The 22,930-nt window shown below is 45.8% G+C and overlaps 1 protein-coding gene across 3 annotated transcripts in view; it reads left to right on the top strand.

Moving 5' to 3' along the window:
- Window positions 1-22,930, top strand: part of FANCD2 (FA complementation group D2) — a 763,224-nt gene that overhangs the window by 346,730 nt on the left and 393,564 nt on the right. For all 3 annotated transcript variants that reach the window (XM_030205444.1, XM_030205445.1, XM_030205443.1), the window contains one exon: window positions 1,775-1,894. In XM_030205444.1, coding sequence (XP_030061304.1) covers window positions 1,775-1,894 — 120 coding nt within the window. The remainder of the gene's footprint in view (window positions 1-1,774; window positions 1,895-22,930) is intronic.

Raw genomic sequence — 22,930 nt, 5'->3', positions numbered from 1 at the left:
CAAGGAGGGAAGAGAGTCTGATCTGTCAGGTTGGTCACTTAGAGCCCAGTATTGATGAACCTTGGTGGTGCGTGCTGTTGCCAATTGCAAAGAGATTGGGGTATGATCAGACCATACCCTAGATTCAGTGGCAACAGACTGCACCAAATTACAATGGAATTTCTCCAACAGCCAAAGGTCAGCTCTAGTGTACTCTAGTGTACTGCTATATAATTGACCTCTTAGCTCCACCTCAAATATTATAAAACGTCCTTCTAGGTCTTTAACTACATCCCAAGGAGTACATTTGATGTTTTTGTGAATCACTATTGCTACTACATTAGCTTTCTTTTGCCTTCTGTTGGATGCCAAAAATATATGTGGGTAAGACTTTATTCAAGAGAAGTTTTTCATACTGAGGGACATAGTGAGTTTCCTGCAAGAAACCCACTTATATTTTAAAGAGACAATATATACTAAAATGGAACTGCCTCTTTTGGGGAGAATTAAAGCCTTTTTTATATTAAAGGACACAAATTTCAACATAGCCATATATCTGATAAGATTTAAAACTATTACACTTCACAATAGTGGGTTGTGATGTCCACTGAGCGCCTTATATTTGGACTCCGGAGACCCTGGGGCGTCAGTGTGCTCCTCCATTGTTGCTTCCATTTTCTCTAACTGACATTCGATCTTCAATACCAGAGCGCAAAGAGTGGCAATCTCTGCTCTTACACCAGGAGAAGCAGATGATCAGCAGCAGGGGTCCAAATCTCTTTAATTAGCTGTTTCTGCACCCATCATCTTGGATCCTTCTTGCTGTGAGGTGTTGGCAGTAGAGTAAGAAAACTTTTTTGTAGGTCCACTGGCTTCTTTTTGTATCCATAACATAGATTCTGTGTAATGACCTTTATGTGGATATCTTACAGGAGCAAAAAAAAAAAAAAACAGTCAAAACGTTGGGGAGTCACTATTTGTAGATGGATTGCATGGAGCTCTCTTCTTAATCTTCCAAACTGTGCTGGATAATATATCTTCCTCCAGTTGCTCTTCAAACTGTAACATCAAAATGAAAAAGCAGCAACCCTCTGCTATGAGCTTCCTTATTTGTTTGGCCAGTTCATTCTGCTTGTTTCCCTTTTTTTTGGAGAGGAGCCCTCCAAAAAAAAAAAAAAAGAGCAAAATTGCTTACAGTTAATGGAGGTTCTTCTTAATCAGCAGGATAAATCTCATACATTCCCACTCACTTTCCTGTAAAATTGACTCCTAAGCTCTGAAATGGATGGGAAGTATATGAGGTGATGGCTGCATGAAAGCACCATGTAGATGCTCAGTGCTAACATTTTGCCATTGGATGGCATCATCCACTTACTACTACTGCTTAACATTTCTAGAGCGCTACTAGGGTTACACAGCGCTGTACAAAATAAACAAAAAGGTCCCTGCTCAAAGGAGCTTACAATCTAAAGACTTATATTTAATATATCCAGCTCTCTATGGAGAATCCCTATTACAGGTTTATAGGTTGCTTTATATTTATATGTGCCTCCTTCTTGACAGCATAGTGTAGCTACAAAAACTAATATAACCACGGCTGTACAGTGTACAAACTGAAATGCTTATACATAATTAGAATAATTACAACTTAGGCAGGTCTTGTACTGTTAAACTGAATGCATATCACAGTCAAATGCACAAGCTGTTATGTATTTTTGATCCTCTTGATAGGCAAGCAGCAAGAGATGATAGGTTTGTTCTTTAATTTCTTTTTCTTGTCATTTCCTTTTTTCAGGCGACTGCTTTGCTGGAGTTGGTGCGCTCCTGTAGTGAGCAATCTCCTGAAGCTGCAGCCCTCTATTATGATGAGCTTGCCAGCTTGGTTCATAAAGGCAGTCTGGACCAACAAGTGATGGTAAGTCTGTCTCATACTAGAATCCATGATTTTCTCCACATGTTAGGTCATTTTCTGCTCCCTCCCCAGCCCTTGTCCAGTACTTTTATCCCTCTCGCCACCAGGCCTATCCCCACCACTCTTTCCTTTCTGTAGCCTGCTCCCTATCACAGTTATTCCCTCCCTGCCCACCAAGCCTATTAGTATTTTTTCTGGTGCGAGAGTTTGACTACCCTCTGCGACCTGAAAATTTGACGGTGCCCCTCCTCAGCCGACACCATTGTTATTACCACCACTGCCTCCACTGATTATACATCTGTTGAGCTTCTTAAATGTACATGGACAATTGCTATGGGCTCTATATCTTCCTTTTTGAAAATGTGTTAGGGAAGGTGACTTGCCTGCCTGGTGCGAAGGTGGTGGACTTCAAGTGTCACTTAGATAGGATTTTAGATAGTGCTGAGGAGGAGCCGGCTGTCTTGGTACATGTGGGTACCAATGAGATAGGAAAATGTGGGAGAGAGGTTCTGGAAGCCAAATTTAGGCTCTTAAGTAGAAAGGTCAAATTCACAACCTCTAGGGTAGCATTTTCTGAAGTGCTACCCGTTCCATGCGCAGGGCCCAAGAGACAGGCAGAGCTCTGGAATCTCAATGCATAGATGAGACGATGGTGCAGGGAGATTTGTTAGGATCTGGGCAAGATTCTGGGGAAGGGGGAGCCTAGTCCGAAAGGATGGGCTCTACCTTAAGAGGGTGGGACCAGGTGGCTGGCTTTGGCATTTAAAAAGGAGATAGAGCAGCTTTTAAACTAGAAACTGGGGGAAGGCTGACATTCGCTCAAAAGCGCATGGTTCGGGATAAGGTATCTTTCAAAGCTATCACCAAAACAAGGAAGATAGGGTATCCCGATAGTGAGGTTGCAAAAGAGACCATAGTAGATCAGATGTCCTTAAATAAAAATAAAAATCAGCAGTAAGCAACTCAGTAGACATACTAGACTGGATTACCACAGATAATCTGGACCTCCTATTCATCACGGAAACCTGGTTCCACAGCCGTACAGACCCCGCCATCTTAGAGACATGCCCACCAGAATACAAAATCACCCACTGGACAAGAAATGGAAAAAGAGGCGGCAGAATAGCCATTATTTACAAATCCGAGTTTACCATCACAACCACAGGAGAATCTACCTCACCACAACTTGAAATTGCCTCGACAAGAATCAATCATCCAAACCTACTAGGATACCTCAACGCAATTCTATTCTACAGGCCACCGGGAAAGTGGCAAGATGTCCAAACACAACTTATGGACTTTATCTCAAACACATGTGTCTCTGCCTCAAACATCCTCATAATAGGAGATATCAACCTACATCTTGAAGACGACACCTCAACAGGCACACGAGAATGCAATGAATTTCTAAAACTCTGGGATCTACACGCACCTAACACTCAACCAACACATACAAAAGGACACACACTAGACATTATTACACACAAATTTGGCCCAGACTCAACAATCCTACTCATGGACACAAGATGGACACCCACACTATGGTCAGATCACCATAAAGCAAATGTCTCTCTTCACTGGCGAACAACACACAAAAATGCAATCAACAAACATGAGCGCACAACATACACCACAAGAGGAAAAATAGACCCCACAACATTCTGGCAACAGATTTATCAAAACGAATGGTCAACAAACGCAGACACCATCCAGTTCCTCCAAGAATGGGACGATACATGTAAAACAACATTAGACAAAATCGCCCCAATCCAAACCAGAACATCACACAGGAAAAAATCAAATCCATGGTTCACCGAAGAGCTGAAAAAACTCAAAACAGAAGTCAGGAGACTAGAACGCGCATGGTACAAAAAGAAAGATGAACAAACACTAAATGCCTTGAAACTACTTCGGAGAAAATACAAATACACCATAAAACAGACTAAAAGACTACATTACAAAACAATGATCGGACCAAACTACAAAGATACGCACAAACTCTTCAACCTTGTGAATAAATTGCTAGACACCACACCAGTTACAAACAACAGCAAAGACATACCAAGTGTTGACAACCTTGCGAAATACTTCATGGAGAAAATTATACAACTACGACTCAAAATACCCGCCAGCCCTATCGAATACGCCACACTCCTAGACTGTCTAGACCCAGAAGACGGAATATACCCGGCAGACAGAACCTGGACCGAATTCGAATCACTATCAGAAGACCTCATCTCTGAAACACTCAAAAGATTCGCCAAATCCCACTGCAAACTAGATGTATGCCCAAACAACCTTATGAAATCAGCTCCTCAACAATTCATAATAGACCTAACGAACCATGTAAACTTCATGCTACAAAACGGACTTTTCCCAAAAGAAAAAGGAAAAATTCTACTCACCCCAATACCCAAAGACACAAAGAAAAGTGCAAACGAAATAACTAATTATAGACCAGTAGCATCCATACCACTAATAACCAAAATAACCGAAGGGATGGTAACAAAACAACTTACAAATTATTTAAACAAGTTCTCAATACTGCATGATGCCCAATCAGGATTCCGATCAAATCACAGCACAGAAACAGTACTAATTACCCTGATGACTAAATTTAAACAAATGATTGCAAATGGCAAAAATATACTCCTCCTACAATTTGACATGTCAAGTGCCTTTGATATGGTTGACCATGAAATCCTACTACACATACTTGAATACTTTGGCATCGGAGGCAATGTGCTAAAGTATTCAAGGGGTTCCTAACCTTGTGCTCATACCAGGTCACATCAAATTCAACTACGTCTGCAGCATGGACACCGGAATGTGGAGTACCGCAAGGATCACCCCTCTCGCCAACTATCTTCAACCTAATGATGACACCCTTGGCCAAACACCTATCAAACCATAACCTTAACCCATACATATACGCTGACGATGTGACTATATACATACCATTCAAACAAGACATCAAAGACATCTCCAATGAAATCAACCAAAGCCTACACATCATGAACACCTGGGCTGATGCATTTTGATTGAAACTGAATGCAGAAAAAACTCAATGCCTGATACTTAACTCCCAATACAACACGAATAAATTCACCGCTATAAACACACCAAAACTAAATCTTCCAATCTCAGAAACTTTAAAGATCCTTGGAGTTACTATTGACCGCCACCTAACACTTGAAACCCACGCAAATAACACAACCAAAAAGATGTTCTACTGCATGTGGAAACTGAAACGAATAAAACCATTCTTCCCAAGATCCGTCTTCCGAAGCCTAGTGCAATCACTTGTGCTCAGCCATCTGGACTACTGCAACTCACTATACGCAGGTTGTAAGGAACAATTACTGAAGAAGCTCCAAACAGCCCAGAACACAGCAGCCAGACTCATCTTCGGGAAACCAAAATACGAAAGTGCGAAACCCTTACGAGAGAAGCTACACTGGCTCCCACTCAAGGAACGCATCACTTTTAAGGTATGCACACTAGTCCACAAAATTATTCATGGTGAAGCCCCAGCCTACATGTCTGACTTAATAGACCTACCACCCAGAAACGCTAAAAGATCATCCCGAACCTTCCTAAACCTCAACTTCCCTAACTGCAAAGGCATAAAATACAAAGTGCTGCACGCGTCAACCTTTTCTTATATGAGCACACAATTCTGGAACAAACTACCACAAAATCTGAAAACGATCCACGAATTAACCGAATTCCGCAAACTACTAAAGACCCATCTTTTAGAAAAAATATATCGAAAGGATCAAAACACATGAAGTCCACACACACTGTTAGCAATGCATCAATACATCCTCTTCCGTACTTCTATCCCCCGCAATCTTACACGCTTAAACCTATTCTACAGGTAAAAAACAGAAAATATTATACCCGAACGATCTCTTGCTATTGCTCTGCTGCCCAATCAGGATCCGGTGTTCTTCTATTGTTTTGTTGTTCTTTGCCATTGTTTTATTCTCTTTAACGATACAGGGACTTGTTTTAATTTAACGCCTCATAATGTAACCATAATTATGTTGTAACAGATTGTACTTCCATCAATACAATGTATTGTAAGCCACAATGAACCCGCAAATAGGTGGGAAAATGTGGGATACAAATGCAATAAATAAATAAATAAAATAGTTTGAAACGTCTTTATGTGAATGCCAGGAGCCTAAGAAATAAGATGGGAGAGTTATAATGTATTGCACTAAATTAAATATTAGATATAATAAACATAGTAAACATAGTGGATGACAACAGAAAAAGACCTGCACGGTCCATCCAGTCTGCCCAAGAAGATAAATTCATATGTGCTACTTTTTTATTTGTACTGTCCTCTTCAGTGCAGAGACCGTATAAGTCTGGCTAGCACTATCCCTGCCTCCCACCACCGGATCTGGCACAGACCATATAAGTCTGCCCAGCACCAGCCCCGCCTCCCAACCACCAGCTCTGCCACCCATTCTAGGCTAAGCTCCTGAGGATCCCTTCTTTCTTCACAGGATTCCTTTATGTTTATCCCACACATGTTTGAATTCCGTTACCGTTTTCATCTCCACCACCTCCCGCGGGAGGGCATTCCAAGCATCCACCACCCTCTCCGTGAAAAAATACTTCCTGACATTCTTCTTGAGTCTGCCCCCCTTCAATCTCATTTCATGCCCTCTCGTTCTACCGCCTTCCCATCTCTAGAAAAGGTTTGTTTGCGGATTAATACTTTTCAAAATTTGTATCTGAAAGGTATTAATCCGCAAACAAACCTTTTCCGGAGATGGGAAGGCGGTAGAACGAGAGGGCATGAAATGAGATTGAAGGGGAGCAGACTCAAGAAGAATGTCAGGAAGTATTTTTTCATGGAGAGGGTGGTGGATGCTTGGAATGCCCTCCCGCGGGAGGTGGTGGAGATGAAAACGGTAACGGAATTCAAACATGCGTGGGATAAACATAAAGGAATCCTGTGCAGAAGGAAGGGGTCCTCAGGAGCTTAGCCTAGAATGGGTGGCAGAGCTGGTGATTGCAAGGCGGGGCTAGTGCTGGGCAGACTTATATGGTCTGTGCTGGGGCTGGTGGTTGGGAGGCGGGACTAGACCTGGTGGGAAGGAGGATAATCAGTAGGACACTGTCATACTGGGGTACAAATTATATCATAGTGATAGGGTGGATCAAATTGGTGGAGGGGTAGCATTGTATGTCAAGGAGAGCCTTGATTCATATAGATTTAAAATTCTGCAGGAAACAAAACACATCTTGGAATCACTATGGATTGAAATTCCATGTGTAAAGGGGAAATGGATAGTGATAGGAGTGTACTACTCTCCGCCTGGCCAGGATGAACAGACGGATGCAGAAACGTTAAAAGAAATTAGGGACGCAAACAAACTGTGCCCACAATAATAATGGGTGATTTCAACTACCCCGATATTGACTTGGTAAATGTAAGATCAGGGCATGCTAGGGAGGTAAATTTCCTCGATGAAATCAAAGACTGCTTTATGGAGCAGCTGGTACAGGAGCTGACAAGAGAAGGAAAAATTCTAGACCTAGTCCTTAGTGGAGTTCATGATCTGGTGTGGGAGGTAATGGTGCTAGGGCCGCTTGATAACAGTGATCATAATATGATCGGATTTGATATTAGCTTTGAAGTAAGTATACATAGAGGGGCATAATCGAATGCCCATCTCCATGGGCGTCTATGTCCGAGAACGGGTACGTGAAGGGGCGGGACACCGTATTTTCGAAAAAAATGGGCGTCCATCTTTTTTTTCGATAATACAGTTTGTGCCGGGCAAATGTATCGGATTTGTGCAGATTTGAGCTGGGCGGTTTCATTTTCCAGCGATAATGGAAACTGAAGGCGTCCAGCTCAAAAACGACCCAATCCAAGGCATTGGGTCGTGGGAGGGGCCAGGATTCGTAGTGCAGTGGTCCCCCTCACATGCCAGGACACCAACCGGGCACCCTAGGGGGCACTTGTAAAAAGTTTAAAAAAAAATTAAATACCTCCCAAGTCCATAGCTCCCATTCCCTGGGTGCTGAGCCCCTCAAATCCCCCCCAAAACCCACTGCCCACAACTCTACACCATTACCATAGCCCTTATGGTTGAAGGGGGGCACTTACATGTGGGTACAGTGGGTTTTGGAGGGCTCCCATTTACCAACACAAGTGTAACAGGTAGGGGAGGGGGGATGGGCCTGGGTCCACCTGCCTGAAGTGCAATGCACCCACTAACAACTGATCCAGGGACCTGCATACTGCTGTGATGGAGCTGGGTATTGCATTTGAGGGTGGCATACAGGCTGGAAAAAGAAGTTCTTAAAGTTTGTTATTTTATGGTGGGAGGGGGTTAGTGACCACTGGGGGAGTCAGGGGTGATCATCCCCGATACCCTCCGGTGGCCATGTGGTCATTTAGGGTACTTGTTCGTGAAAAAAGGGTCCAAAAAAATGACCCAAATTCACGGTAAAAACGCCTTTCTTTTTTCGATTATCGGCCGAGGGCGCCCATCTCTCCTCGGCCGATAACCATGTCCCAGTCCCTCCTTCACCATGCCTCTGACACGCCCCCGTCAACTTTGTCTGTTTCCGCGACAGATTGCAGTTGAAGATGCCCAAAATTGGCTTTCGATTATACCAATTTGGGTGCCCATGGGAGAAAGGCGCCCATCTCCCGATTTGGGTCGAAATCTGGGCGCCCATCACTTTCGAAAATAAGGCTGCTAGGAAATCAAATATGTTAGCGTTTAATTTTAAAAAAGGAGACTATGATAAAATGAGAAGAACGGTGAAAAAAAAAAAACCTTAGAGGAGCGGCTACAAGGGTCAAAAATTTGCATCAGGTGTGGATGCTGTTCAAAAACACCATCCTAGAAGCCCAGGCCAAATATATTCCACATATTAAAAAAGAAGGACGGAAGACCAAACGACAGCATGGTTAAAAAGTGAGGTGAAGGAAGCTATTAGAGCTAAAAGAAAATCCTACTGAAAATAATAAGAAACAGCATAAGGAATGTCAAGTCAAATGCAAAGTGCTGATATGGAAGGCAAAGAGGGACTTTGAAAAAAAGATTGCGTAGGAGGCAAAAACACATAGTAATTTTTTTTTAAGTATATTAAAAGCAGGAATCCGGCAGAAGAATCGGTTGTACCGCTAGATGACTGTAGAAGCATATTTTCAAAGCACTTAGCCTTCCAAAGTTCCATAGGTTTCTATGGAACTTTGGAAGGCTAAGTGCTTTGAAAATATGCCTCCAAGGGGTAAAAGGGGCGAACAGGGAAGACAAATCCATAGCAGAGATAATATTGTAAGGTCTCCACCACCGGGAGACTCTTGGAAAAGTCTCCTGCACCGTGAGACTATTGAGTCCCTCGGCCCTTTAGCTGAGCTAGGTGCTGTAATCCACTGCTAAAGAGCACACGGCAATCCACATGGTCAGATCATTATACTTTATTGTAATCCCTTTGCGTCAACTGCTCCTCCAAAGGTAGTTCCCACCACAGCATTGCTCAAGAAGCATAGCAGTTCAACAGCATAGTATTCAAAATAAAACAAAAACCCAAAAGGTTCCAAAATCTCAGCAGTTCATTTAAAGCAGTTATGCAAAGCAATTCTTCAAACAAAGTTGCTCAAAAAGGGCTCAAACTCCCAGCAGTTCACGTATAGCAGGTGTGCAAAGTAATTCTTCAAACATGGTAGCTCCAGAAAGGGTTCAACCCCTCCCCAGCAGTTCATGTCAGCCATTAGGCAAAACAATTCCCTAAACACAGCAGTTCAGAAAGAGTTCAAACTCCCAGCAGTTCATGTATAGCAGTTTTGCAAAGTAATTCTCCAAACACGGTAGATCAAAAAGGATTCAAACTCCCCAGCAGTTCGTGTAAGCAGTTATGCAAAACAATTCCCCAAACACAGCAGTTCAGAAAGGGTTCAAACTCCCAGCAGTTCATGTATAGCAGTTATGCCCAAAACCACCACTCCTCCTCTCTCCCTTTCAAAAGAAATCAACCTAGAGAGAGTGGCAAGGGTCCCTCCCCAACCAGGCCAGCATTATACCCTGACCACCACCCACATCACCCTTCCATGGTAAACCTGTTCTCTCAGCTCCCCTCGTGGGATGGCCACCTTTTCCCTTCTTCTACCAGGCTGTCCTCCCGAGCAGCCCTCTCCAGCTTCACATTCTTTTCTTCCAGTTTAGTCAGAGCAGCAATCTCCATTGGCTCCTCTTGCTCTAGTTCCTCCCCCTTTTCTTCCCCTTGCCAGTCCATAGGTTACTCCCTATACCCATTGCTCAGCTGCTCTCCATTTGCTTGATTGGACAGGTTCAGAACTCCTTCCCTCATCCTGGCTCTCTGGGACAGGTTTTTTCAACTCCCTTCTCTTGCCCTTCTCCTGACCTCCTCTGGGGGCTGTTTGGGATTGAAGTCCCTGTTTCTACCATGGGACCTTCTCAGGGGCTGCTGGGAATTGTAGTCCTTTCCTTTTCTCCAGTCCCCCAGGGGAAAAGACTCCTTCCTTTTTCTACCCAGTCTCCCTCCCTTTCAAGCCTCCTCGTTTCTCCATGTGCCTTCATTTTCTCTCTCACCAGGGGCGTAGCTACGGGTGGGCCTGGATGGGCCCAGGCCCACCCAGTTTAGCCTCAGGCCCGCCCGCCCAAAAGCAGATCCTTATCGTGACCGTCTCCCGCCCCTGCCGCAGCGCTTCATTTAATGTTGTCGGTGCTGCTGTTACAGTTTCCCACCCCCGCGGCGGCGCTTTCCACTTTACCTAACAGCCAACGCTACAGATGCAGCGCTGACATCCGAGTCCAACGTCCTGCTCCGGGGCCTTCCACGCTGATGTAACTTCCTGTTATGGAGGCGGGACGCGGAAGGCCCCGGAGCAGGACGTCGGACTCGGACGTCAGCGCTGCATCTGTAGCGTTGCTGCTAGGTAAAGTGTAAAGCACCGCCGCGGGGGTGGGAAACTGTAACAGCAGCGCCGACAACATTAAATGAAGCGCTGCGGCAGGGGTGGGAGAGGGTGAGGAAGTCAGTGGGGTGCTGCGTGCTGGCCCAGTAAGGGGTGGCAGGGAGGGGAGGGAACAGAAGGGTGCTGGACTTGCCAGGGGCAGAGGGTTGGAGGGAAGGGAGAGAGGTTTTGGGATTTGCAGAGGGGGAGGTTGGAGGGAAGGGAGAGAGGTTTTGGGATTTGCAGAGGGGAGGTTGGAAGGAAGGGGAGAGGTTTTGGATTTGCAGAGGGGAGGTTGGAAAGAAGGGGATAGGTTTTGGAATTTGTAGAGGGGAGGTTGGAAGGAAGGGGATAGGTTTTGGAATTTGCAGAGGGGAGGTTGGAAGGAAGGGGAGAGGTTTTGGAATTTGCAGAGGGGAGGTTGGAAGGAAGGGGATAGGTTTTGGAATTTGCAGAGGGGAGTTTGGAAGGAAGGGGAGAGGTTTTGGAATTTGCAGAGGGGAGGTTGGAAGGAAGGGTAGAGGTTTTGGATTTGCAGAGGGGAGGTTGGAGGGGAAGGGAGAGGTTTTGGATATATAGGGGGTGGAAGGAAGGGGAGAGGTGCTGGATATGCAGGGGGGGTGGAGGGAAAGGGGAGAAGTGCTGGATATGCAGAGGGTTGAAGTGAAGGGGAGAGGTGCTGGACATGTATGGGGGCTGGATGAAAGGGAAAGAGGTGCTGAACATGTAGGGGGGCTGGATGAAAGGGAGAGAGATGCTGGACGTATGGGGGGGGGGGGGGCTGAAGGAGAGGTGCTGGATATGCAGAGGGAAGGGAGAGAGATGCAGGGAGAAAGAGCCAGATGCATAAGGGGAAGGAAAGAGAGGAAGAGAAGCTGGTTGGGGGGGGGGGGGGGGGGGATCAGAGAGGAGAGGGACACATTGGTGTAGAGGAGGGAGAAAGGGGACATAGGGAAGTATACAGATACAGAAGGGAGATGATGGGCATTAGGTGGGAGTATGGGGACAGGGACACAAATGTGAGATGCTGTATGGGGATAGCACATGGGCACAGAGGGGTAATGCCTGACCAAGGGGGGGGGGGGACGGGACAGGGATATGGAATAGAGATAAAATGCTGGACACTGGAGAAGGGGGGGTATATGGACACGGGGGGGGGGGGGAGATACCAGACAAGGGAGAGAATAGGAACGCAGAAGGGATATGCTGGGCATGGGGTGCATAGGTGCACAGAGGAATGATGGTGGATGAGGGGATATGAACACAGGGGAGATAATGAACAAGGAAATATAGGAAAACAGAGATGGGAGATGGATGATGGACATGAAGAAAGAAGAAATGTCAAATAGGAGACCCTGGCAAGTGAGTTAAGAGAAGACAGAGGGAAGCAGAAACCAGAGACTGGGACCAATATGATTTGAGAAAAAATGACCAGACAACAAAAAGGTATAAAAAAATATTTTATTTTCAATGTTGTGAATATAATATGATGGATTTGGAATGTACATCTTGCCAAAGTTGATGGTAAACATGGCTGGGGTCCAGGAAAGAAATCTAGGAAAGGACCCCAAAGTCCATTACCAGGCTGCACCTTCAGCTTCCAGCATGCAGGCTTTCTCTGGCCAAGGAACCAAGCACAATTGCCCTAGTTGCATCCTGTAACACCATCCCTGGCATGTGCCATCTTTATATTTTGCACAGGAGCAAATGCCTTTCTTTCTTGTTTCTCTGGTGTTGTACTACATGCAAGGTCTAGTTTCTTGGGGTTTCCATTTAATTTATATTTCTAGAGTTTGTGGTCACTTATTCTGTATTTGGCATTTGTGTCTTGTGTGTGTGACTGAGGTATTCTGTTAGCATGAAGTTTCCATGTAGCATTCTGTAGTAATTTGGCTTGTTCAGCTTTCCTGATAAATGTATTTGTATTTTAGGGCCCTACTATAATATTTAAGGCACTTCTTTTTCATAGGTAGGATCTTTGTTTTTGGAAGTTAGTGTTGGCATAGTAGATTTGCTCAAGGTTCTGAGTGACTTTTGTTTTATAGATTTTTTTAAAGTTAATTTATATGTCTGTAATTGAGATTACACTAGAAAACAAAATTTCTTTATATGATGAGTTTTATGGAGAATTGTCCTTGCTGTGCTCTGTATCCATTGTTGATGGAGGGCCAGGAGGTTCTCTGGATGCAGAATGTGTTTGGCTTCAATACCCATATATGTGTTGGAGGACCATGGCTCAGTGGGGCTGAGTAGTGCAGTCTATTATACTTCCCTTAGCTCTAAATTGGCCTGCAGCCACTGAAGCCTGCACTGCAACCCTCATTGAAGTTATGGGGAGTGGGGTAGGGACAGAGCATGGGTGCATCAGGTTTGCTGTTTTTTTCTTTTTCAAAAAAGTTGGCAACTCTAGTGCCCACCCATCCAACCTGTTGGCCCACCCAAAAATTGCCTTCTGGCTACGCCACTGTCTCTCACCCTCATATTCCTCACAATATTAAATGAATTCTTTGCTTCGGTCTTCACCGAGGAAGTTTTGGGAGAGATACTGGTGCCAGAAATGGTATTCAAAGCTGACGAGTCGGAGAAACTGAATGAATTCTTTATAAACTTGGAGGTTATAACGGGGCAGTTTTACAAATTGAAGAATAGCAAATCTAGACAAGATGGTATTCATCCCAGAGTACTGATAGAACTGAAAAATGAAGTTGAGGAGCTATTGTTAGTAATATGTAATTTATCCTTAAAATCGAGCATGGTACAGGAAGATTGGCGGGTGGCCAGTTTAACGCCGATTTTTAAAAAAGGTTCCAGAGGAGATCTGGGAAGTTATAGACCGGTGAGTCTGACGTCAGTGCCGGGCAAAATGGTAGAGACTATTATAAAGAACAAAATTACAGAGCATATTCAAAAGCATGGATTAATAAGACAAAGCCAACATGGATTTAGTGAAGGGAAATCTTGCCTCACCAATCTATTACATTTCTTTGAAGGGGTGAACAAACGTGGATAAAGGTGAGCCGCCGGTTGATATTGTGTATCTGGATTTTCAGAAGGCGTTTGACAAAGTAACTCATGAAAGACTCCAGAGGAAATTGGAGAGTCATAGGATAGGAGGTACTGTCCTATTGTGGATTAAAAATTGGTTAAAGGATAGAAAACAGAGAGTAGGGTTAAATGGTCAGTATTCTCAATGGAGAAGTGTAGTTAGTGAGTTTCTCCAAGGGTCTGTGCTGGAACCGCTGCCTTTTATCATATTTATAAATGACCTAGAGATGGGAGTAACTAGTGAGGTAATTAAATTTGCTGACAACACAAAGTTATTTAAAGTCGTTAAATTGTGGGAGGATTGTGAAAAATTACAAGAGGACCTTAACGAGACTGGGCGTCTAAATGGCAGATGACATTTAATGTGAGCAAGTGCAAGATGATGCATGTGGGAAAGAGGAACCCGAATTATAGCTACATTATGCAAGGTTCCACGTTAGGAGTCACTGACCAAGAAAGGGATCTAGGTGTTGTTGTTGATGATACATTGAAACCTTTTGCTCAGTGTGTTGCTGCAGCTAAGAAAGCAAATAGAATGTTAGGTATTATTAGGAAAGGAATAGAAAAGAAAAATGAGGACATTATAATGCCTTTGTATCGCTCCATGGTGCGACCGCACCTCGAATATTGTGTTGAATTCTGGTTACTGCATCTCAAAAAAGATATAGTGGAATCAGAAAAGGTGCAGAGAAGGGCGACAAAAATGATAAAGGGGATGGGACGACTTCCCTTTGAGGAAAGGCTAGAGCGGCTAGGGCTATTCAGCTTGGAGAAAAGGCGGCTGACGGGAGATATGATAGAGGTCTATAAAATGAGTGGAGTTGAACGGGTAGACGTGAAGCGTCCGTATACACTTTCAAAAAATACTAGGACTAGGGGGCATGTGATGAAGCTACAAAGTCATAAATTTAAAACGAATCTGAGAAACGTTTTCTTCACTCAATGTGTAATTAAACTCTGGAATGCGTTGCCAGAGAAAGTGGGAAAGGCAGTTAGCTTAGGAGAGTTTGAAAAAGGTTTGTACAGCTTCCTAAAGGAAAAGTCCATAGACCATTATTAAAATCCACTATTTCGGAATAAGCAGTATAAAATGTTTTGTACTTTTTTGGGAACTTGCCAGGTATTTGTGACCTGGATTGGTCACGGTTGGAAACAGGATGCTGGGCTTGATGGATCCGTTGGTCTTTCCCAGTATGGCAATACTTATGTAGGGGCAGAAGTGGTGCTTTACCATTGCAGAACATGAATGTGACATGACTCCTATCTGATCCATGAATGGCCAGCATGGTGGTAAGGAAACAGAGGGTGGCAGTTAGGATCTAGAGAGCTACCTTTCCAAGGGGACAGCAGTCAAGGGTAGTATTGATATCCGGTGATGCTTGCTATTTATGTCCTACCAGTCCTGATATACTGGTCCAATCAACGATACTGTCGCAACTAGACTACTGCAATGCAGCATACGTAGTCCAAAACATGGTAGCAAGACTGATTTTCAAAAAATCAAAATACGAAAGCGTATCCCCACTGCTTGAAACACTACATTTGCTACCCAGTCAAGGCAAGAATATTTCTCCGAGGACAAGCAGGCTCATATTCTCACGTGTGGGTGATGTCACGTCGGCCCCCTGGAGGATTTTCAGTAAAAATCTGCAAAAGTCTCTTCTGGAGCGTTCCACCACGCACGGTGCTCGCACTGCGCATGCGCACGTAGTTTCCTGCCCGTCGCGCGGTCACTCTCCTCAGTTTCTTCTTTTCCGCGTCTGAGGAGACACGGAGTTCTTTGTGAGCACTTTGCGTTTCCTTGCTCCCGGAGTGAAGTTTCTTCGTCGAGTCTAACTCGTTCCTCTTTACGAGGACTGTTAAAAAAAAGAAAACTCTTTTCCCCTTTATTTTTTATTTTTTTATTTTTTCCCCGTACTTTATACGTTTCCTTTATTTTTTCTTTGTGACCATGGTTAGGTCGCTCGGTCGAGATTCTTTTCCTTACTTTGTGTCTATTTTTCTGACACAATCGCGTCTTTTGATTTCGCGGAGGCTATTTTCCCCGCCATGTCATCGGAAACGCCCAGCGGCTTCAAGCCGTGCGCCCGCTGCAACCGGACCATCTCTGGCACTGATCCGTACTCCTGGTGCCTTCAGTGCCTTGGGCCTGACCATCTTCAGGAGAGCTGTAAGTTGTGCCTAAAAATGAAAAAACGCACCCAGCTTTCCAGAGAGGCCCAGAGAGAAAAGCTTTTTGAGTCCGGTACCTCGGCTTTGACATCGGTACCGTCGACATCGAGGGCAGCTTTGGCGTCGGGAGACCAGGTAAAGGCTGCCAAAAGACCGATGCACGCTGTGAGCAGTGATGCATTGAGCGGGTCTCCACCCGCCTTGGCGCCTCCTGCTTTGCAGGCCCCCCGGGACTGACCTGTATCGGACCCGGCCCCAAGGATGCGTGTGGATTCCACATCCTCCTCACCAGTACCGAGGAGTCTCGATGATGGGCATCGGGTGAAGGCCAAGAAGCACCGTCATCATTCTCCTTCTCACTGTACCGGGAGCTCCGGGTCGTCGAAGCATTCGGAACCCGAGAAGCGTCGCCGCCGAGAGGATCGCTCTCCCTCTGTGATGGAGGTGTTGACGCGACGGTTGTCTGGCAGTCCGGTACCAGCTCCCCGACCTCTGCAGGTTCTGCCTCCGACGTCCACACTGGCACCGCAGCCTTCCTCGACAGCTTCTCTTGATGAGCACATCAAGGCTATGTTTCCCAATTTTATGGAAGCAGTGCTGCAACATTTGCGTCCGGCACCGGAAGTACCGGTACCGTCGGTGCTGGAGGCTCCTGCGGCACCTAGCCTTTTGCCTGTGGTGAGGTCTCCTCCGGCACCGCTTGCGGTACCGGAGTCGGCAGCCACCCGAGTCGACTCCCCATTCTCGTCGGTAGAGGAAGCTTCACCGGAGTCTCCTGGGGAGTCGATTTCTCAACACCGTCATCGAGGTCGCCGTACCTCTGAGACAGGCTCGAATCCAGGCTGCTCTTTCTGAGCTTTTGGCCCCATCCGATGATGGTTCATCTGATGAGGATGACAGGCCTGGAGTTTTCTCTGCCGAGGACTCTCTAGGTCTTCCATCTGATTCAACTCCCTCACCTCAGAAGCAGCTCTCCCCTTTGGAAAGTTTGTCTTTCTCCTCTTTTGTGCAGGGAAATGTCTGAGGCCATTCCCTTCCCTTCCCTGTGGAGACTGTGGATGAGCCCAGGGCTAAGATGCTCAAGGTCCTGGATTATCCATCTCCACCTAAGTCTTCTACCACAGCTCCTTTTCATGTTACACTCAAGGAAGTGCTGTTGAGGAATTGGGAGAAGCCTCTTTCATGCCCAACTATCCCCAGAAAGGCTGAGTCCCAGTATCGGATCCATGGGGAACCCAGTTTCGTCCGGCCTCAGATGCCTCATGATTCTGTGGTGGTGGATTCCGCTCTCAGAAGGGCCAAGAGTTCTAGGAACTTTGCCTCAGCGCCCACAGGGCGGGAACACAAAACCTTGGACTCTTTTGGGAGAAAGGCGTATCAGGCTGGCATGGTCACGTCCAAAATCCAATTGTACGAGCTCTACACGAGCATTCATTTGTGGAACTCAGTGAGGCAGCTTGAGAGCTTGGTTGACACGCTCCCGCCGGAGCAGGCCGAGCCTTTTCGCCAAGTGGTCAGGCAACAGAAGGCGTGTCGCAAATTCCTGTCCAGGGGTATTTACGATACTTGCAATCTGACATCCAGATTCTCTGCTATGGGTATAGTGATGCGCAGACTCTCATGGCTGCGTGTCTCTAACCTAGAGGAAAGAACTCAGCAGAAGATTGTGGATATCCCTTGCCGGGGGGATCATCTTTTTGGTGAGAGGGTTGAAGAGTTGATTGATCATCTCTATCAGCATGTTAACGCTATGGACTCTCTCTCCCGCCCGGCGCCTTCTGCATCTACTTCCTCATCTAGGAAGTTTTTTTAAAGGGAAGAGAAGTGCTCCCTATGCCTCTAGGGGCCGTAGGTACACTCCTACTTCTCAACAGCCGGTTCAGGCTGTGCCCCAGCGCGCTCGTTCTCGCCGAAACAGGTCCCTGCAGCTCCCCAGCAAGAACCAGGGACGGGTTTTTGACTGGCTGCAGTTGAGCATAGCCACCTTAAACGTGTCCGTACCGGGCGATCTGCCAGTCGGAGGGAGGTTAAAATTTTTTCACCAAAGGTGGCCTCTCATACCCTCCGACCAGTTAGGATACACCCTCAATCTGGAATCCAAACCTCCAAATTGCCCACCGAGAACTCAGTCCTTCAGCTCTCAACACAGACAGGTACTTGCAGAGGAACTCTCCGCCCTTCTCAGCGCCAATGCGGTCAAGCCCGTTCCACCAGAGCAAGAAGGGCTGGGATTCTATTTCAGGTACTTCCTTGTGGAAAAGAAAACAGGGGGGATGCGTCCCATCCTAGACCTAAGGGGCCTGACCAAATATCTAGTCCGAGAAAAGTTCAGGATGCTTTCCCTGGGCACCCTTCTTCCCATGATTCAGGAAAACAATTGGCTATGCTCTCTGGACTTAAAGGATGCTTACACTCACATTTCTATACTTCCAGCCCACAGGAAGTATCTGCGGTTTCGGCTGGGAACGCAGCACTTTCAGTACTGTGTGCTGCCTTTTGGCTTGACGTCTGTGCCCAGGGTATTTACCAAGTACCTGGCAGTTGTTGCAGCGTCTCTACACAGACTGGGAGTGCATGTGTTCCCTTATCTTGACGACTGGCTGGTGAAGAGCACCTCCCAGGCAGGAGCTTTACAGTCCATGCGTATGACTATTCAACTACTGGAGCTACTAGGGTTTGTTATCAATTACCCAAAGTCCCATCTAATCCCAGTTCCGAAATTGGAATTCATAGGGGCTCTGTTGTGCATGAAGACAGCTTGTGCCTATCTGCCCGAAGCAAGAGCGGACAACCTTCTGTCTCTGGTCTCCAGGGTTCAAGCGTCCCAACAGATCACAGCTCGGCAGATGTTGAGACTTCTGGGGCACATGGCTTCCACAGTTCATGTAACTCCCATGGCATGTCTTCACATGAGATCAGCGCAGTGGACCCTAGCTTCCCAGTGGTATCAAGCTACAGGGGATCTAGAGGATGTGATCCAGCTGTCCACCGACTTTCGGAATTCCCTTCAGTGGTGGACAATTCGATCCAATCTGGTTTTGGGATGCCCATTTCAAATTCCTCAGCCACAAAAAGTGCTGATGATGGATGCATCCCTCCTAGGGTGGAGAGTGCATGTAGATGGGCTTCATACTCAAGCAGCTTGGTCCCTTCAGGAAAAGCGTCTTCAGATCAACCTCCTGGAGTTGCGAGCGATCTGGAATGCTCTAAAGGCTTTCAGAGATCGGTTATCCAACCAAATTATTCTAATTCAAACAGACAATCAGGTTGCAATGTACTACCTCAACAAGCAAGGGGGTACCGGATCTCACCCCCTGTATCAGGAAACCGTACAGATGTGGCTTTGGGCTCGCCAACACGGCATGTTTCTCCAAGCCATTTATCTAGCCGGCGTAAACAACAGTCTGGCCGACAGGTTGAGCAGGATAATGCAACCTCACAAGTGGTCGATGAACATGGCTGTAGCCAGAAAGATCTTCCGAGAGTGGGGCACCCCCTCGGTGGATCTTTTTGCCACTCAACTCAATCACAAGGTCTCTCAGTTCTGTTCCAGACTTCAGGCCCACGGCAGACTAGCGTCGGATGCCTTTCTCCTTCATTGGGGGACAGGCCTTCTGTACGTGTATCCTCCCATACCTCTGGTGAGGAAGACTTTGCTGAAACTCAAGCGAGATAGAGGGACCATGATTTTGATAGCGCCGTTTTGGCCCTGTCAGATCTGGTTAACTCTTCTTCTGTAGTTATTTTCCAAAGAACCGTGGAGATTGGACTGTTTTCCAACCTAGTGACACTGTAATAATTTGGAATGAGTAGGATCTATAATCAATAATATTTCACTATCCTACCTATTATGCAACGTGTTTGAGGGACACTCTGGTAGATAACACAAGAAAGTGGAGAAAAAAAGACCTCAGGTCATTCGGCTACTCCTCGTTCTTAAAGGACAAGCCTTTTGTATAATGAGGAGGCCTTATCAGTCATAGGTCTTCAAAAAAAACTCCACAAACTAAATTTCTCATAAACTTAACCACGAGTCCCAACAAGCAGATGCATAGGAGACACAATTTTCATATATATTAAAGCTTGGCAAGAGTACTTATCTCAGTGTGTAAATTCTTGAAAAGTCCAGCCTTATCCAATGTGCTCTTGACATTCAAATAGGTAGGATAGTGAAATATTACTGTTTTCCAACCCTCATTACTCAGAACGAGGGGGCGCTTCTACATCCCAACCTCCAGTCTCTGGCTCTCATGAACCTGGATGTTGAGAGCTTAGAATTCGCCTCCTTGGGTCTTTCTGAGGGTGTCGCCCGAGTCTTGCTTGCTTCCAGGAAAGATTCCACTAAAAGGTGTTACTCCTTTAATTAGAAGAGGTTTGCCGTCTGGTGTGACAGCAGGGCCCTAGATCCCTTTTCTTGTCCTACACAGACCTTGCTTGAATACCTTCTACACTTATCAGAGTCTGGTCTCAAGACCAACTCCGTAAGGGTTCACCTTAGTGCGATTAGTGCTTATCATCAACATGTAGAAGGTCAGCTTATCTCTGGACAGCCTTTAGTTATTTGCTTCATGAGAGGTTTGCTTTTGTCAAAGCCCCCTGTTAAGCCTCCTCCAGTGCCATGGGATCTCAATGTCGTTCTCACCCAGTTGATGAAACCCCCTTTCGAGCCACTGAATTCCTGCCATCTGAAGTACTTGACCTGGAAGGTCATTTTCTTGGTGGCTGTTACTTCAGCTCGTAGAGTCGGTGAGCTTCAGGCTCTAGTGGTTCATGCTCCTTATCTTAAATTTCATCATAACAGAGTAGTCCTCCACACGCACCCTAAGTTGCTGCCGAAGGTGGTGTCGGAGTTCCATCTGAACCAGTCGATTGTCTTGCCAACATTCTTTCCCCGCCCTCATACCCGTCCTGGCGAAAGCAAGCTGCACACTTTGGACTGCAAAAGAGCATTGGCCTTTTACGTGGAGCGGACAAGCCCCCACAGACAGTCCACCCAGTTGTTTATTTCTTTTAATCCCAATAAGAGGGGAGTTGCTGTCGGGATATGCACCATATCTAATTGGCTAGCAGATTGCATTTCCTTCACTTACGCCCATGCTGGGCTGGCTTTAGAGGGTCATGTCACGGCTCATAATGTTAGAGCCATGGTTGTGTCAGTGGCTCATCTGAGGTCAGCCACTATTGAAGAGATCTGCAAGGCTGCGACGTGGTCATCAGTCCACCCATTCACATCTCACTACTGCCTTCAGCAGGACAGTCGACGTGACAGTCGGTTTGGGCATTCGGTGCTGCAGAATCTGTTTGGGGTTTAGAATCCAACTCCAACTCTCCTAGGCCCATTTTTATTCTGTTCCAGGCTGCACTCTCTGTTAGCTGTTTTCTTGTTTCAGGTCAATCTCAGTTATGTCCTCGCCGTTGCGAGGTCCAATTGACCAATGATTATTGTTTTGAGTGAGCCTGGGGGCTAGGGATACCCCACACATGAGAATATCAGCCTGCTTGTCCTTGGAGAAAGCGAAGTTTCTTACCTGAAGCAGGTATTCTCTGAGGACAGCAGGCTGGATATTCTCACAAACCCTCCCACCTCCCCTTTGGAGTTGTCTTTCTTCTTAATTATTGGATTCAACTGAGGAGCGTGACCGCTCAATGGGCGGGAAACTACGTGCGCGCATGCGCAGTGCGTGCGCCACGCGCGGTGGAACGCTCTAGAAGAGACTTTTGCATTTTTTCACTGAAAATCCTCCGGGGGCCGACGTGTTGTCACCCACACGTGAGAATATCCAGCCTGCTGTCCTCGGAGAATACCTGCTTCAGGTAAGAAACTTCGCTTTTTCAAAGCAAGCACCTTAATCTTCAGGAATACTATTTAGAATGGCACCCAAATATATGCTTAACATGATCGAACTATCCTCCAGAAATGCCAGCTCAGTAAACAGAAACTACCTACTCCTTCATCTACCCAGCTGTAAAAACACCATCTACAAAACTATTTACACAGCAAGATTTAGCTACCAGGGTTCCAAATGGTGGAACTTGATACCAAAAGCCACAAGAAGCATCACAGATCTCCTCCAGTTCAGAAAAGAAATGGAAACCTACCTCTTCAAAAAATTACCTCTTCAAAAACCTACCTCTATAGCTAATCACAAAGATATTGTTGCCTTCCTTTCAAATCTACCTCTTCAAAACCTATACGAATAAACATAACCAAAACTGTACAACTGAACAGAAGAGCTACTACTACATTCTCCTCTTCAAATCTATCTCTTCAAAAACTCTATGAATAACCCCACAAACCATAGCTGCCCTTTCCACATTGCACAACAGTATTGTAACTCCACCAAAATGTAAATTGTAAACCACTTTGAACTGAAATTTGCTTTTGGATAATAGTGGGATTCAAGAATGCATAAATAAATAAAGTGGGGCCTCACCAACGACTTGTACAAAACATCAATACCTCCTTTCTTCTGCTGGTTATACCCTTCTCTATGCAGCGTAGCATCCTTCTGGCCACAGCCTTGTCGCATTGTTTTGTCACCGAGACACCATCACCCCAAGGACCCTCTCCTGGGTCGAGCTTACCAATCTCTCCTCCCCTGCACCTCAAGTGCATCACATTGAACGTCTTTGCATTAAATTTTAACTTCCAGACCCTTGACCATTCTTCCAAAGTTTAGAGATCTCTTCTCATGATTTCTACTCCCTCCGGGGTATCCACTCTATTGACTATTTTTGTGCCATCTTTTAACCCTTAAGCAATGTCTCTCAGAAATTTATTAAACAGAATGGGCCTCTGAGGCACTCAGCTTCATTTCCTTCGAGTGGATTCCTCTGTCGACTGTTGGTCAACCAGTCTCCAA

Source organism: Microcaecilia unicolor, chromosome 6 (genome assembly GCF_901765095.1).
Source record: "Microcaecilia unicolor chromosome 6, aMicUni1.1, whole genome shotgun sequence".
Taxonomy (NCBI): Eukaryota; Metazoa; Chordata; class Amphibia; order Gymnophiona; family Siphonopidae; genus Microcaecilia; species Microcaecilia unicolor.
This window is presented reverse-complemented; position numbering and strand designations above follow the sequence as displayed.